General features: G+C 41.2%; 1 protein-coding gene across 1 annotated transcript in view; it reads right to left on the bottom strand.

Moving 5' to 3' along the window:
* The window catches only part of AR (androgen receptor), a 182,303-nt gene extending 164,168 nt beyond the window's left edge, over nt 1–18,135 (bottom strand). The window contains exon 1 of the mRNA XM_002929171.4: nt 16,559–18,135. Within this exon, the coding sequence (XP_002929217.2) occupies nt 16,559–18,135 (1,577 nt within the window). The remainder of the gene's footprint in view (nt 1–16,558) is intronic.
* Nucleotides 18,136–18,389: the final 254 nt, after the last annotated feature.

The following is an 18,389-nucleotide window of genomic DNA, read 5'->3' as shown; positions in this document are numbered from 1 at the left end:
GACTAGGTCTCTTGCTGCCTTTAAGCAACTTTTGGTTTACCTGATTTCTTTTACGTCCCAGATATAGTTGCCCAAACAAGTCACTGCTGCCACTGATAAAAAGATCTTATAATACCTTTTAAAGTCATCCAAAAAGCATCTTTTTGGATTCACTCTGGCTTCTCTGTCCAGAGGTGGTTTCAGCCAAGTGAGGAAGATTTTGATGAGTAGGAGATGGCATGGTAGAAGTGGAGCAGGAGGCTGGGCCAGTCATGGGCGACAGGCTAAGGAACTAGAGATGGCAAATGTACAAAAGAAGGCAGCAACAGACAGACAAAGAAGAGAGCAGTTGCCTTGAAAAAGAAAGGGGCTTAGAGTCTGTGGAAAAGAGTTCAAAGAGGCCAAGACCAAGGAGAAGCTCAAGGCTTCGCCAAATTTTGGAACTACAGACTTACAGGATGAAAAGCAGGGGGACAACTGCCTCTAAAGGAGCCTGACCTATACCTACAACGAACACTTGCTAATTTATCCACTAATAAATTCGGAACTGCAATGGAGACTAAAGTAGAAAAAATATGTATCACTTTCCAGCAACTGGCATGTGCCATGGTAAGAATGCACGTGACCAGAAACTAAAAAGGCAAGAGGGAAATGAATATATCAAACTGCTACTCTCTTGCTACTCTCAGCTACCAATAGCAGGAACATTACAACTCCAGACAGCTGACCAGATGCCAGAGCTCCTTCTCTTTCACTCTTACTCTTTTATAAACTGAGAAGGAAACCAAAAATGATAGAACAAGGAGTCTGAATAGAGGCTCTCTCTAGAACCGTGGGGGCTAGAAGTGGGTCACTTTGTCCTTCCCCAAGGGAGGAAGCCAAATAGATTTCACCTATCAGCTTACTCCCCCATAGACTGGGGTATAGTCCTTGTCTCTTGTGATTGGCCAGCTTGCTCTTCAATGACTCAGCAGGTCTTTAAATATACCCAGGCAAGGAGCTACTCTGAGACATAGTTTAAAAAAAAAAAAAAGGTTGTAAACTCTTTGGGGTATTAAGAGGCAGTGAGGAAGGTCCTTTGTAAACATGAGGTTCCCAAGCAAATTTCACACTGCTGTGAAGCTCTCTCTCTATTCTAAGATGCTTGTTTTTATTCTTCTGACTGCCTTTTGCCAGCTGTGTGGAGCACAAGGATGAGAAGGGGGACGGTTCCAGGCCATGGAAGGAGTCAAGTAAATTCCTGCCCAGTGATTTGGTGGGGGAAGGAGACCAATGTGCGCAGTGGAGTGACTGGTTTAAATGTAGGGGCCTCAAAGGGACCAGGGGCCCAGACACTGTACTGGGTTACTCTGTTCCCTGTGGAGGACCATAACCTCTGGCTGAGAGGAAGGGTCTTTTCACTCTTCCTTTCTTCTCAGACCAGCTCAGTCTTGCACTCTGAAACCAGCATCACTAGTGAAAGATTTCAGCTGAGCTGAGGGAAGTAACTTAATAACTTGCATTACCAGAGCAAATCACACTCTCTGTTATCTGCAATGACCTCACACTTACATTCCAGTCAAAGCATTTTGGAGACTTGGAGCTTTAGTGGAGGGGAGGAACGGGCAGTGGCCAAGGGAAAGGCCCATGCACTTCAGAGTCTAGCTGTGCATTTTCCCAAGCTCTGCTTGACTGGTATAATAATCATAACAATAAAAACAATAAAACAACAATAATAGTTACTATTTATCAAGCTTTTATTCTGGGCCAGGCACTGGTCAAGATGTTTTACGTTCATTATGTCACTCATCCTCACAAGAACCCCACAAAGGAAGTATTAGTATCTTCATTTTAGAAATGAGGAAACTGAAACTAGGAAAGATTAAGTGGCCCAGAACACGCAGTTAATAATTGTCAGAGACAGGATTTAAACCAGGTCTGTCAGATGCCAAAGCCTATGCCTGAATCTCAACACATTATACTTTAGCCCTGACCCCAACCTCTCTCCCAAGAGCCCTCAGCCTTTCTGTTGCTTATTAAAAATCTCTAGCTTTACAAGATACCTAAAATCATTGAGATGGGAATTTTGGAGCAATTTACAGCTTTAAATTGTTAGTAACCAACTGTGGAAATCACCTATTATGAGTCCAAATCCCTGCCCTATATAGATAGTCCCAAACAAGTCCACCTTCTTTCTGAATGCATTCAATGAGGGTTAATTTACTACTTGTGTAATACTGCCAGTGACAGAAAGGGTATGATGAGTAAGGAGGGAACTAATATTCAGTAACTACCAAGTGACATGCCCTTTTAAGTTGTTTTATTTAATAAACACAGTGACATTGTGAGGCAAGCATTCTACAGATAAAAAGGCTGAGGCTCAAAGATGTTAAGTTACTCACCCAAGGTCATACAGTAGGTAAATGGCTGTGCCAGAACTGAAACCCAGTTTTATTCTGATTGCAGGGTTCTTTGTACTTTTCCTTAGTCCCTCCTCTATGAGGAACAAAAGCCTTTAGGGTAGGGAAGGCTCTCATCATTTTCTGGGTCCCTGATCTGACAGGGATAGCTAATTCAAATCCCTAGAAGAGTCAAGCAAGTGTCTTAAATAAATAGAGCAGGTTGTTGGTATGTGGGCAAACTGGAAAGTGCACACCCCATCTGGAAGACCAGTTGCTCCTTGCTTCTGCCTGGTTATTGCCATGTAGGAATATAGGCCCAGTGAGGCCAGATCTTCATTCTCAAAGCTGGAAATATGATTTTTATGTGAAATGTCATCAACTAATTTGATAAACATATATACACACAGGCATGAAGTAAACTCATCTGGCCCAGCTTCACAACTTCTGATGTAGAGTGAAACTACTCTGAGAAAATGTTTTCTTTTTACTAAACTGCAATCTATCCTCATTGTTTTTGCCCTTTGGGGCACTAGAGAAAAATATCTAACTCCTTCATTCCATAACAGTCCTTCAGTTATATTGAGACAGTATTTATGTCTACTGCTCCCTGCCTCCCTTCCCACATCCAACCCGGCATCTCAGTTTCTCCATGCTTTACAAGAGGAAATGTCGCATGAATACTGGATTGACTGCAAATATAGTCTAACCAGAATTTAACTGAGCAAGATTATCACTTACTTTATTCTGAATCTCATATTTCTATTAATGGAACTTATGATCCATCAGTTGTTTCTGGCAGTCACTTAATACTACTAACCCAGAATCACTTAATAAAAAAAATACTTATGGAATACCTACTATGTGCTAAGTGCTAAGCTATGTGTTTTGTATATCTTACACAAAGATACCCACGAATAATTTTTACCCTGAAAGAGGGTACAGTTTAGGAAGATATATAAGACATGCACACAAATAATTATCATAATTTAAGGAACTAAGTACCATATCTATGGAGAAGGAAAAAAGGGATACATCTAATAGGTATAAGCGCGGACTCTTGACTTGTACCTAACATCCATCATTTATGTCATCTGATCCTCTCCTTCCCCAAAATTATATTATAAACTAGGGATTTCTTGCCCTAGTTCACAGACGTGAAGGGAATTATAGGACCTGAGGCTGGAACAATAAGCCAGATCATGAAAAGCCTTGAACACCAGACTTAAAGAATTTGGACTTTAACCTATAAGCAAATGAGGAGGAGATGCATTTTCAAACACGTAACTGTGTAGCAAGGCTTCCTCTGTACTAAGTATTGAGAATAAAGAGATAATTTAGAATTTCAACCCTCAAGGAACTTAGAGGCCAATGGATGAAAGAATACTTATAATACTATGGATGAATTTTGAGAAGGTTAACCTGGTGGGATGAATACAATATGAATCAGAGAGCAGCAGGGAGGACTACAGAGAGCAGGCAAGAGGTCAGGTAAGAGGTGATGAGGACCTGACCTCAAGTAGATGGAATGATTGAGAAGGCTTTGGAAAACAACAATATATCATTTCACTACCCTAATTGCCCAAGACTGTAATGCAGCTTTTCCCAGACACTGTGGGGTCATCTCTGACAGGGAAACTCTAACTTGGAAGAGTAGAAATGTCCCGAAAGAAGACCTCACCCTATTCAATTCCACATCTGACCTCACATATTTTGAACCAATCCAGCACCTCAGCATGGTCCAGCAAGTGTCCAAAGGAAACTACATACCATCTGAAAATATGAGCATGGTTACCATTTTCAGTCTATTAGGTAGTTGATGACTGAAATGTCTCAGTCCAATTTAGTCTTTTTTATTTAAAAGGCTGATCAAACAGATTTTTCAAATGAGCAAGTGGAAACTCCCACATAATACACACTTGTTAACCTTTGTATTTTCAAACAAAGATGAAAGAGAGGAGGAGTGGGCAGAGTAAACAGACCCAAAACATGTTTTGGAATCCTTTCTGCACCCAAACATCAAACATCAAGGGTTTCCATCTTTACTCCCAACTCTCGGTTTAAGCAACTTCTTCAGTTAGAAATTAGGCAATGCTTTCAGAAAGGTGACCCAATATGACAGGTTTGGAAAAATACTTTCTCTTATGTACTGCTGAATTTTAAAATAACTAAGTAGTTATCACTTACATGAGTGGTAAGATTGCACCTTCTTTAAAAAAAATTCTGGAGAGAAGCAGACTTTGTAGTCACCTGTTTCTATTTCCACAGTAATAACACATGTAAAACACACAAAAACAATTCTTGATTTAAAAAATTCAGCTATTTTATTTTTTTCTTAACTTGCTAGCCCTCCTATTTAGGCAGGCTCTGAATTGCCCAGGTTTGCATTGGCTTTGAGATTTTCAACCATCTCAGTAACTGTAAGCCCTTTTCAGTAATTTCTATAGTTCTGCTTTCCAATTCCTATTATATACAATAATCAAGTTCTTTACACCAAAGTCTTTGTGTCCCTCCACCTCCACTTTAATCCCCAGGCACTCCGCTACTTGGTGAGGATCAGTAGACTGTAATAGAGGCAGTACATAATTAGGTCATCCCAGTAACCAGTCTTTTGGGATAGTGGCAGTAATGGCTGGCTAATCTGAGAAGCTGCTGGTATCACACAGTGGTTAGAACCTTGCGGTTATAAGCCAGACTTCCTGGGTGTGCACACAAGCTCTGCTACTTCCTAGCTGTGTGACCTTTGGGCAAGTTATTTAACTTCTGTGGGCCTATTTACCAAGGTTGTTGTGAGAATTAAATGAGTTAATCCATGTAAGGCACCAAAATTTGGTACACAGTAAGTGCTATCATTATTATTGCTCTTATTGTAATTATTTGTTCTGAGTGGGGAGCCGCTTTTCCAATACATGCTTTTCCAATGAAGCAACAGATGGTTAACCCTCAGAACAGACTATGACTAAAAGGCACCAGCTTTCTATGTGATTTTGGTCAAGTTCCTTTCCATTTATGTGTCTCAGACACCTCATCCATAAAATGATCTGGCTGGACATGATGGTCTCCCGGGTTCTACGAATTATAATATCCTATGATCTCAGGCCATTTCTGTTCAGATTCTTTGTAGGTTCCAGATGTGATCAAAGCTCAGTAGACTTTAAAAGTCTTCTTTCTGTGTTTTTCATAGATAAATTATTTTGTTAAACGGTTCAGTGAAAACATAATTATAGTATTTCAGTTTGATTGGAGGCAGCAGCCAATTTCTGAGGTGTTCTGGCTTTTTATTCACTACTTAGTTAAATTACCTGCTTTAAAGTTTGGGTAAGAAGAAGAGATTCATTCTCTACCTCAAATAAGGTTTCAGAATAACACTGAGGAAAGAAGTACCTAGTCGGGATCTAGGAGAACTGAATTTATGCTCTAACTCTATTGCCAGCCTGTTGTTTCACCCTGGGTAAGCCTCTACCCTTTTCTAGGCTTTCATAAAGTAAAAGGGGAGAGAGGGGAGAGTACCAAAGGCCTACATGATCTCTAATTAATCTTAATCTAATCTAATTAATCCCAGTTAATCGTGAAGTGCAGGAAAGCTAAGGGCACTGCGTGAAAAATGAGAGGAAGCCATCAGGGTGTTCACCAGATAACTTAAGCTTTATAAATCCCAAATCAAGCTCTTGATTCCTACCCACCTCACATAATACCTACTCTTACTTACAATCTTCACCATCTCAGTAAATGGTAATCACATTTTTCAAATTGCTTAGATCAAAAGTTTGGCAATCAGCCTTGACTCCTCTTTTTCTCACAATGAATATTTAATCTGTCAGTAAATGCTACTGGCTCTACCATCAGAACCCATCCAGAATCCAGCCACTTCTCATCTCTTCCACCAATACCACCCTGATCTAAGCCACCATCATCTCTCACCTAGATCACTGATTCGCCCTTGCTCCTACAGGCTCTTCTCCACACAGACTGTAAGTAAGCAAACAAATGCATGTACTATCAAAAAGTGGTAGATGCTATGAAGAAGGAGGATTCTGTTAAAATGTAAGTCATTTCACATTACTTCTCTGCTCAGAACCATCCAATGAATCCCTATATCAGAGCAAAAAAGCCAAGTCCTAATGAAGACCTGAGATGCCCCTCATTAACTCTGATCTCATATGACTCACCACTAAATTAAACTAGCCATACAGGCTTCCATGTTGTCCTCCATCACACCAAGTGTGCTCCTATTTCAGGCCCTTTGTACTTGTAGTTGCCTGTGTCTGGAATATTCTAACCCCAGCTATCTCTGTGGCTCACTTCTTCATTTCCTTCATGTCTCTGCTCAAATATCACCTTCTCGGTAAGGTCTTCTCTGACCAACAAATATTAAAAAGTCTCTCCCACGGTGAATCTCTAGCTCCCACAATCTGTTAAGTTATTCTTCATGACACTTATGTCTCCTCTCACTACACTGCAAAATCCAGAAAGGGAGGAATTTTTGTCTGCCTTGTTCATTGCTGTATCATTGGTGTCTGTTATAGAACATGGCATATAATAAGTGTTTCATAAGTATTTGTTGAATAAATGCAGATTATAAAGTAGGATGGTAGGTTATTTGCACCCAGAACTCTTATACAAACCAATCCACCAAACTCAGTCTGGTGAGTAAATAAGGGACCCAAAAGCCTTACAAGCTTTACCAGTTTTTATCATTGATACCAATTAAGGTTCCTTTGCCTCTCTGAATCTCCTACTTCTTATATATGACGTGAGAGAAATGTGGGATTTTAAAAAAAGGAATATTTGATTTAAGGAAGAAAGATTGAGACAGAGATCCTAGCTCTGTCACTTTGAAGCTGTTTGACTTTAGACATGTTACTTAACCTCTCTGAACATAATATTTACAGTGGGAGTAACAATAGTATAAAAGTATGAAAAGTATTATACCTAAAACCTGGCTACACGTACAGGGTAGAAAAGAGGATGAAATGTAAGAATGGGATATGAAACTGATCTGTAAACTGTAAAGTGCTACTGGAATATATCCAAGGTCACTGTTCCCAGCATCACATTCAGAAAAAAAGTATTAAGGAATCACTGTTACTAGAAATAGGTTTTTTTTGCACTTTGGGAAGGGACATCCCAGATGAAATACTAAGTACCACAATAACTTATTTATTGTCTGGTAGTAGGTGGCTCTGGCACAAGTTAGTCTGTCCTGTGTCGAATCCACCAAAGGAGGCCAACCATTCCCAGAGAATTCCTGCCACAGGACACTTGCAGTCCCCCTAGCGGCCAGATAGTGGGACTACACTTCCACAAGCAAAGAATCTACTCAACCCACAGAAAATAGAATCCATGATTAAAAGGGTGGGCCATTTCAAAAAGCTACATCATCTAATTCAACAAAGCCCTGATTTTAAAAGGAAGCTTTCATGTGTCCCTTACTCCCAGAATTGTTTGATTTGTACTTCTCACTTCCCTCCCTTTAACTAACACCCTGAAATCCTATTTATACAGAGCCTCAAAGCAAGCCACCATGATCAATGGAAACCCTGAGAGCAGAATAATAATTCTTAATTTAACCACCACACTAGATATCTTCATTGGCTCCCACACCAAAAATACCCATAAATCACCGTCAATTTTAATTAATTCCTCATATTATTACAGACTTGTCTAGTCAAAGATATCAAAACACATTCCCAGCATGTTCAAAAATATAACCAAAGAAACTGAGGAGGAAACTAGTAACTAACTTGACAGGGGTGATACTTCTGAAAAAACAGAAGTATATGTCAACCCCTTACTTGAGTTCACTGGTCATTGTCTTTACAAGGTACCACGTCCTGGTGTTTGAAATAACCATCAAGACCTAGAATCTATTGCTAGAGTTCAATCGTGTCCCTACTTAATCCATAAAGGATAAGAGGCAGCCACAGGTAATACTGCTGAGCAATTCAGCCTACACTGATCCATTTCTTTTTCAAATGCCTACATTTAAAATTTCTGTGCCATACAATCCAGCATCTCATCATACTGGCATCACAGTGTTGCCATTCTGTTTTGTTTCTGTTGTCGCTTTTTTTTTTAACGGTTATAAACTCCTTGAGGGCAGTGATCTTGAGAATCTTCTGAATTGTGTCCTGTGTACCCTGATCTCCTTATAGGACAGAGACAGGCACAGAGGTAGGCATATATCAGGTGCTTAATGAAAAGTGGTTGATTGATGTGTACTTTTTAAAATCACTTTAATAGGATTATCTGTAAAGACAGCCAGATCATCATAGGACCTTTTGTTCAGTCGCCTGCCGTTTACACACCATTATCAGGACACAATAGCTCTAGCTGATTAGATTTGACCCTTAGCCTAGAGTGTTAGTGAGGGCAAAGTTCAGTCCCTTTATAGGTAAATTGTATCTCCGCTTCATGGTTATAGAGTCCATCCCCGAAAAGAAGCCCAAATTATATGAGAGTAAATTAACAATTTCCTCATCTAGAAATACACACCAGAAAGAGTGGTGGCATTTACTTTATCCAAAGGACAACACATAAAAACATAAAATTATGACTCCAGCTATTTATGCAACCCTAAACATAAGCCAAATATAGCTAGTTATTTCTTTGGCCTAGTTTGCATTTGTTATCTCTTCGTGCTAGTTTTGTGTGTAGAAATTATTATTAATTCTTCATCTTCTTGCTAATAGTTTCCAAATCCAACTACTAAAAAGAGGACTATTAACTGCATAAACCTTATTAGGTTTCTTTCCTACTGTTCTCCAAAGACCTGATAATTTTAGAGACATTCTTCTATGCATCCAGAAAAGGGCTGGCATTACCAATTTCAATTTACAGCTGAAGAAAATTGAGAACAGTGTCCCTATTTGGACTTCATATAGGCTGAGACAAAGTATGCTTTAACTTCAGTACAGCAACAGAAACCTTCTGCCTCTTAAGTCCCAGAGGTGTTCAGAACTCAGGTACTTTCAACAAGGTTGCAGGATACAAGGTCAATATACAAAAACCAATTCTGTTTCTGTATACTGGCAAGGAACAATTTTAAAAGGGATATAAAGAAAATGATTTCACTTATGATAGCATTAAAATTAAAATATTTAGGAATAAATCTAACAAAAGTACAAAATTTATACTCTTAAGACTATAGAACATTGTTGAAAAAGAGCTAAATAAATGAAAAGATCCCATGGTCACAGATCAGAAGCTTTAACATTGTTACAATGGCAACACTCCCCAAATTGATCTACAGATTCAACGGCAACCTTTATCAGATTCTCAACTGGCTTCTTTGCAGAAATTGACAAACTGATCCTAAAATTAATACAGAAATTCAAGGGACCCAGAAAAGCCAAAAGAGCAATCTTAAAAAAAAAAAAAAAAAAAAAAAAAAAAAAACGAAGTTGGAGGATTCACACTCCCTCATTTCAAAATTTACTAAACACCTACAGTAATTAAGACCATGTTGTACTGCTAAAAGAGCAGTGGAATACAATTCAGAGTCTATAAATAAAACTTCACCTTTATAGTCAACTGATTTTATACAAAGGGTGCTAAGACAGTTAAATGAGGAAAGATTCCACAAATCTTGGTGATGACTGCAACATTTGTTGATATTTACCTGCAAAAGAATGAAGCCGGACCCCTACTCCCATCTTATGAGTTATATAAAAACTCACAATTGGTCAAAAACCTAAACTTAACAGTTAGGAAGGAAACCTAGGTGTGAATCTTTGTGACTTTGGATTAGGCAAAGCCTTCTTATATGTGACACCAAAATCACAAGCCACCTAAGAAAACAATAAATTGGACTTCATCAAATTCAAAATGTTTGTGCTTCAAACGGATACCATCAAGAAAATGAAAAGACAACTCACAGAATATAAATATTCACAAATTGTAATTTGTTACAGGACCTGTATCCAGAATACATTAAAAAACTCTTACAACCCAATAATAAAAAGACAAATAATCCAATTAAAAATGAGCAAAGGTTCTGAATAGAGATTTTTCCAAAGAAGATATACAAACAGCCAATAAAGACATGAAAATATGGTCACTATCATTGGTCATTAAAGAAATGCAAATCAAAACCGTTTTGAGATAACACTTCACACACACTGAGGACAACTATAATTAAAAAGGCAACACGTTTTGGCAGGATGTAGAAACACTGGAACCCTCATATATTGCTGGTGAGATTGTAAAATGGTGCAGTCAATTATGAAAACAGTTTGGGAGTTCCTCAAAAGGTCAAACACAGAGTTAATATAGGATTCTGAAACTCCATTCTTAGGTGTGTGACCCCAAAGAATTAAAAATATTATGTTCACACACCCATAAAAATTTGTATGAATTTTCATAAATGTTCATAGCAGTATTGGTCATATAAGTCAAAAGGTGGAAACAACTATAATGTTCATCAATTGATGCACAGGTAGATAAAATGTGATACATCCATATAATGGAACATTATTTGGTTACAAAAATGAATGAAGTATTGATACCTGCTTCAACATGGATGAACATTAAAAATATTATTCTATATGAAGGAAGCTAGTCACAAAAGATCACATACAGCATGATTCCATTTAAATGAAACATTAAAATAAGCAAACCCATAGAGACCAAAAGTAGATTGGTGATTGATAGCTGCTCAGTATTTGGTGGTGGTGGGGGGGTGACACTAGGTGATGGTTTCCCAACTCTGAATGTACTAATATACTAAAAACCATTGAACTGCACACTTTAAAAAAAATACTGTATTTATTTATTTGAGAGAGAGAGAGAGAGTGAGCATGGGGGGTGGTGCGCAGGGGCAGAACTAGAGGGAGAAGCAGGTTCCCCACTAAGCAGGGAGCCTGCGGTGGGGCTGGATCCCAGGACCTGGAGATCATGACCTGAGCCAAAGGCAGACACTTAACCAACAACCACCCAGGCGTCCTGAACTGTACACTTTTAATGGATGAAAATGAATTGTTTCAATAAAGCTGTTATTAAAAAAATAAAATAAAACTCAGGTACTACCTGATCTAAATTGGCAGCATTCTCAAGTAACCAGCACTTTAGAGCTATAAGCTTATTTGGATGAGCCACTCTCAACCCTAATGCGGCCTGCAGGTTGGCAGCAGGAAATGGTTTAAGAGAGAAAGGGTGGCAGCACCCGTGAGTGTGCAAGGAATTGTGCATAATTCACAATCCTGTCATTTCTGTGCAACAGCCACTGAAAGTAGCCCTTACTGAGAAACAATCTAAAACATCTTCTATCTGGTGGGAAGATTGGAGGAAAAAGCTGGGAAGTGCTGCTCTAGAGAGGTTTCTCCACGTGGTAAATAAATGTTATAGAAAACCAACTATTTCTATACCCTCAATTAGCGAATTGTTGTTCACTAAGCACCCTCCTGGCCTACTCCAACTTACATGTGTTATCCAGTAAACTATAAAACACTGGGTCTTTTCTTTGAAAAGGGTGCTATATATAAATATGAGATTTCATAATTCTCTTCAATATGACAAATGCCAACCAATACTGGTAACTGTAAAGAACATTATAAGCAATGAAAAAGAAAAAGTCAGCTTTGTGTATAAGATGAGGATATAAGTAATTCAACATTTTCAGAACTTGATGGAATATTCGCTGGTAGGGGAAGTCTGAGGTAGAACAGTTTCTTCAATATCCTTCTTTGTTTTCAAATGATTACATAGCATCGGCATATTTATTAGCCCAGCCAGACACTTCTAACAAGCACCATCACACATAGATTTAGGTATTGCTTGTGAAAGTGTGGTGGAGGTCTGACCCAGCACAGTCTCAGTGAGGGTCCAGTTATTTTCAGGCTTTGAGAAAAGGTTGCCAGAATGGCTAGTAAACAGAGACAGGGATCAAAAGAGAGAGACAGCATCTGGCAAAAAAACTTCATTAAATCACCAAGTCCTCAAGCCTTCGAGTTCAACTCCCTCAGCCACTGTTGAATCAGGCTTTAACCTGAAGCTCAAAAAGCCCAGCTATTAATTTTGCAATCCCCTCAAGTCATCTAGCCTTAAAAGAGAGGTGCTGGGGTTGATCTGATCGGTACTCTCCAGATTAAAAAAAAAAAAAAATCTTTAGGAGCATGCCACAGGTGTAATGTGAAAACTATCCTGTAAAGTAGAAAGAAGTGTCTATGTTTCCATTTAGTTAAAAGCATGAAAGGAGAGAAATGAAAGAAAATCCGGGACAGGCAGCACTTGAGGAAGCTGCAGACAAAGAGAAAATGGTGGAGGTAGGGGGTGGGGAGAGGTTTCCTTTTCCCTCTCTGACCAACCTCACAAAACTTGATTTTTGTTTGCTTTTCATTTTTCAGAATCATGATTTCAGGTTTGGTTATAAAATAAGTCCCTCACTTGCCACACCCAGCCTACATTCTGTTCCCTGTTTGAGCAGACTTCCAAATGAAACTGGCGGTCTTGATACCACCATAGAAAAAAAAAAATAACAAAATTTGTCGAGGTCCCTAACACCAACTCATAATCCCCACCAAGAGCAGTCACGGTACAAGTAACAGTCAGAATCCTAAGGATTCATTGTTTTAAATGTGTATAGGTACACCACAGGAGAAAATTATTACAGGGAAGAAAAACACTTAAAAAAGAAAATTAAATGTGCCAGCAAATTCAATATGTTATATCAAAGTTTACAACTCAAAGAATGGAAGTCTGATGAGGTAAAATTAGCACTGGCAAGAAAGTGCCCCAAAGTGACCCTGCAATTGGAAGGCTACAAGCTTCTTGGAAAATATCTGTTACTGATGTTAACCTTTGGCCGAGCTAAAAGCGATACTCTGTGGACAATGAAGAGGAGACTTCGATCAGTACATCTTGCACATATTTCCAAATGGGGTACCACCCAGAGTGGCCACTTGGTCCTCTGGTTCTGATCTCTGGTACCCAAACATAACTCACTAGTTATTTGCTGACAATGGACAAAGGATGCTGCTTCCCAACATACTGACTCTCAAAAGCTGTGGACATAAAGTGTCAGACTATCTTGGTCCCAAAGCAAAATTCTGCATTAAGAAAACAAACAACTCCTTGCAAAATAGTCATAAAAATTTGTTTGATAACTGAAGAGGGGAGAGGAGATGGAAAGCGGGATTAATAAAATGCTTTCTTTTTAAATAGCTAAGAGAAAAAAGCAGGATTTGCCGATCTCAAAGCACTACAGAAATACTACCTATTATAAAGATCAGAACAAATTACCAAGAGAAAAATTAAAATGTTCTTTTTGCATCTGGATAATTAATCTAAATTCCAACTCTTATTCTGGCACTGGCTTCCTTGGGCCTCAACTCCCAACAATATTTTTCATATTATTGTGCTGCTTGCTAGAATATAAAAGGTCTTATTTCTGTCAAGTGGGCAGGTGGTCAATCAACAAAGTTGTAGCCTTGTTTGATCTCTGGAAGAAGACAGCTCCATTACATATCATCAGTGTTGTACACAAGTCCCATCACTTTTTATTATTCTTTCTGTTCAAACCACATGCTAAATTATTTTTTGTTTGTTTAAGGACTACCTTCAGTTGCTCTCCTTTAGCCTCTCTTCTTTGAGCAGAAACATTGTAGATGTATAAGAACACAGAGTTATTCCAAAAGTTACTAAAGTTACCCCCCCCAATTAGCTAATGTGTATGAGCACACAAACACACAACTGGGAAAGGGAGGAATCCAATATTATTGGAAGCCTCTAGAATTTTTAGATCTTTAACTCAAATTTAGCATATAATGCATGCAATACAGACAGGGTGGAAGCTCTGGCTTTGGCTTGAAAAATCCCTTGCCTTTCACCAAATTGTGCCCCCAACAAAATGAGGGAAAGAAAGATAAAGTAAGAAAATGTCAACTTGTAGACAGGTTGGTTGCATTCTGATGAAATTGATGAATTTTCAAAAAACTGACTCAACGATTTTCTATATCCTAGAAATGAAAATTCTTCGTCAACCCACAAGACAGGAATGCCAGTTTTCCCTTTCACTAGACTCTCATAGCCAGTGCTGCAACCACAAACCAGGAAAGATTAACAATCTTTTAGTTTCTTTGGGTATACTGTTAAATTATCACTAGTTAAGGTCATTAATTTAAGCAGGTCTTTCTAACAGAGAAATTTTTCCACTAAGACCTGGGATAAAATAACCTAGCTTACTGCACATCTGATGGGAAGAACTTTGTGCTTTCTATAGATACTTCCTGAAAATCTCAGGTTATATTTTTGAAGAAACATATCCCTTAACAAAGATGCAGAATTGTCCATTTCCTCCCTATTAACTGAGTTAATTGTTGGGGGAGGTGCAGAAGAGACAAGTTTCTAGTTTAGCATCATGGTTATGTCAAGAAGCACCTGAGACATCCCCAACCCTCAAAAAAGTTCACAGTAGAACGGACTAGCAACAACCTTAGGGAAAAAATTAACCCTACCAAGTAAATCTGTTCTAATAAAATGAAGAAAACCTTTTATTTCACAGTATAACCACATTGCAAAAATAAGTTTTAAAAAACCAAACTAACTGGAAAACATTTCAACAGTATAAATTAACCCTTTGAAAATCGTGTAAGCTAAACACTTAAAATCTAATAGTAAGATGTAAAGGCTGGTGAGAAGCTGTTTCTTCAATAGCCTGGAAAGTAGTATTTTATGAAATCCTATCCTCCTCTCTGTCCTAACACTGTTCTATCAACCTTCCAAGAACAAAAGCATCAGTGAAAGGAGGCAAATTGTTGGATTTAAGTCGCCAAAGATGTTAAGCTAACAAAAAAATTCTGGAAAAGTCACAGATAAAACAGCTAAAGCAAAACATAATAAGACAACTCCAAGGGGACATAAGTACCCCAGCACACCTGAGGAGTTAGTTCCTTGGTCAGTATTCCTTTCCTCACTGAGATAAACTAATATCTTTGTTTGGGGGAGGGGGAATCTTCAATATGATCTCCAAGAAGCTCAACAAATATGGGAAGAATTTTTAACAAGCAAGGTGAAACTGATTACCGCTTTTCTTGTGTCCTAATTAAAACTCATGGGCAAGATTATGGCTCATAGGTCCCTAACAGTTCTTACTAAATTTGTTAGAGGTAGCAGCTCATGTTTTAAAATGCAAGCACGTCTAATATAACATTGCATGTCAACTATACTTTAATAAAAAATGCAAGCATGTTCTTAAAATGAAGGAATATATTGAAAAGCCTCACTCCTCCCTCCCAAAAGCACTTTCTGAGCACACTGGAATAGCAGGAAATTCTTTTAAAAAATCTCCAACACTTTATAAGTCAGACTCAAGCCTGGCTAAATTATTCATTAAAAGAACATTCTCCTCTTTTATGGGTCTGATGCAAACTTGAAGTAGGAGACTGTAGATCTGCTGTACTCCATAGAGAAAATAAACACTTCGCAAGAGAAAACCGACCCAAGCAGCTACTTCCAACATGGTCAACCTGTGAGAGCAAATACTGCCCAGTGTTTACCGAGAAAGTTGTCCTCTCCTTTTCCTCTACCTTTGCCTGCTCTACTCCTGCCTTGGTTGGATTCTCTCTGCTGACTTCCAACCCGGGAACAACTTTTCAGTTGTTGCCAGGGAAGGAACTTCACCCCGTCTTCACACAGCAGCCCTCAGAACCCAGAGAACTCAGACTTTCTTCCTCTAATCCGGCACCTCCATTTTATTTCTTTGGAGGAGGCGGACTGAGAAAAGTTTGGGCCAGTCTCTTTGTCTTTAACCTGCCAAGACGGGCCATAGGCTGGCGGGCAAACCCTAACACACTCTAAGAGGTGAAACTGCCCATATTTCCTGTCCAGTTTCTCAGATTTGGGAAGAGGGCTAAGAGAACAAGTACTGGAGGGCTTAAGAGTTTTACTTCTGAAGGTGGCTATTACTACTGGATTTAAGTTTGGAGCCTTTGGGGCACGGAGCACAATGAGGTATTGAGGATTTTAAGAGGCTGGAGGTAGGGGAGGTGTTGTTAAGGTATCTGGAAAGGCACACGCCAGCACCCGGGGCTCTCAGTGGCGGGGAATGGGGCACACCGTGAGGGTTCTGAGCACAAAGGTCTTAGTTTTGGCAGGCTAGGAGTACCCAGGAGGCTCTAGAGTGTCCCTGCAGGTAGGAGAGGAGAGAAACCCCAGAACGCAGACTAACTCTAGATTCAAAGGCATGTCTAGGAGGAGAAACTTACCGCATGTCCCCATAGGATCCGGAGTAGCTCTCCATCCAGGGGCCCATCTCGCTTTTGACGCAACTGGGACTTGGATAGGGCACTCTGCTCACCACACCGCCAGGATACCACATATCAGGTGGAGGGAAGTCACCTTCCTGGCCTGCCAACCCCTGAGGTGGCCGAGTATAGCCATAGGGGGCTACAGACCCTGCCTCGCCAGCGCTGCCGCCTCCGCTCCCGCCGCAGGGCCCATACAGCTGGCCTTCTTCTGCCGTAAAGAGAGTGTGCCAGGAAGAAGAGGCGGTGGCCGAGGGTGAGCCTGAGCCGGGTCCCGCAGCACCCCCGCCATGCAGGCTCACCAGATCCCCATAACGGCATTGTGCCGCCGCAGCCGCCCAGGCGCTGCCATAGTCCAGCGGGTTTTCCAGCTTGATGCGGGTGTGAGGATGGGGAGGTGGCGCAGGGGGCGGCGGCCCGGCTAGGGCGAGAGGAAAGTTGTAGTAGTCGCGACTCTGATAAGCGGCCGCTTCATCTAGTGCTCCAGACTTGTAGAGAGAAAGGGTGGATGGCAGCTCAAGTGTTCCGGAGCCCCCTGCTTCGCTGCTGCCCGAACAGCCCAGGCTGTCGTCATCCAACCCTTTGGCAAAACCTGCTTTGAAAGGGGAATACTCAGCAGTTTCTTCGGTGCCCTTGCCTGGGCCGTCATCCAGCAGAGAACCTTTGCATTCGGCCAGCGGGGCGCAAGGACGTACAGCGGGTGGACCTCCCAGGAGCTGGGCATACATGCAATCCCCCCGAAGCTGTTCCCCAGGACTCAGATGTTCCAATGCCTCCACACCCAAGCCCATGGACACCGACACTGCCTTACACAACTCCTTGGCGCTGTCCGAGATGGTCGAACTGCCCCCTAGGTAACTGTCCTTGGAGGAGGTGGGAGCACCAGCGGCCTCCCTCGCTCTCCCGCTGCTGCTACCTTCCAATACTACCTCCTGCTGCTGCTGCTGCTGAAGGAGTTGCATGGTGCCGGCCTCGCTTAGGATGTCTTTAAGATCAGTGGAACAGCTACTTAAGCCCGGGAAAGTGGGGCCCAGCAGGGACAACGTGGATGGGGCAGCTGAGTCATCCTCGTCCGGTGGTGCTGGCTGCTGCCGCTGCAGCCCCTTGCCGGTGGCTGAAGCAGCTCCAGGCTCTGGAACGCAGCCGCTCTCCGGATGGCCCTTGGGGGCTGACTGCTGTTGGGAAGGCTGCTGTTCCTCCTCCAGGGCCAGGTAGCCTGTGGGGCCTCTGCTCTGGGCTTGGGGAGAGCCATTGTCACCCTGCTGCTGTTGCTGCTGCTGTTGCTGCTGCTGCTGCTGCTGCTGCTGCTGCTGCTGCTGCTGCTGCCGCCGAGGACTGGTCTCCTGCTGCTGCTGCTGCTGCTGCTGCTGCTGCTGCAAACGGGCGCCGGGAGGTGCTGCGCTCGCGGCCTCAGGGTGCCTCGGGCCCGGGTTCTGGATCACTTCGCGCACGCTCTGGAACAGGTTCTGGAAAGCTCCTCGATAGGTCTTGGACGGCGGCCTGGGGTAGACCCTTCCTAGCCCTAACTGTACTTCCATCCTTGAGCTTGACTGACTCTTCCACCTAATTCCTTTATCCCGTTTCCCCTTCCCTAGCTGAGAAGAGTTCAACAGGCTGCGATGCGGTAGTCGCTGCAGCTAACTGCCCACCTGCGGGAAGCTCCTGGGAAGGAAACTTGGAGGAATAAACACGCAAGAGCACTCTGACAGCCTCAAAGTCTCCTGCACAGGAAAACACGCGCTGAACACGATCTGCCCTGCTAGGCTCACAGTCTGTTCCTGAAATCTTGGGA

Source organism: Ailuropoda melanoleuca, chromosome X (genome assembly GCF_002007445.2).
Source record: "Ailuropoda melanoleuca isolate Jingjing chromosome X, ASM200744v2, whole genome shotgun sequence".
Classification (NCBI taxonomy): Eukaryota; Metazoa; Chordata; class Mammalia; order Carnivora; family Ursidae; genus Ailuropoda; species Ailuropoda melanoleuca.
The sequence above is the reverse complement of the archived record's forward strand: the minus strand, read 5'-3'. Positions and strand labels throughout refer to the sequence as shown.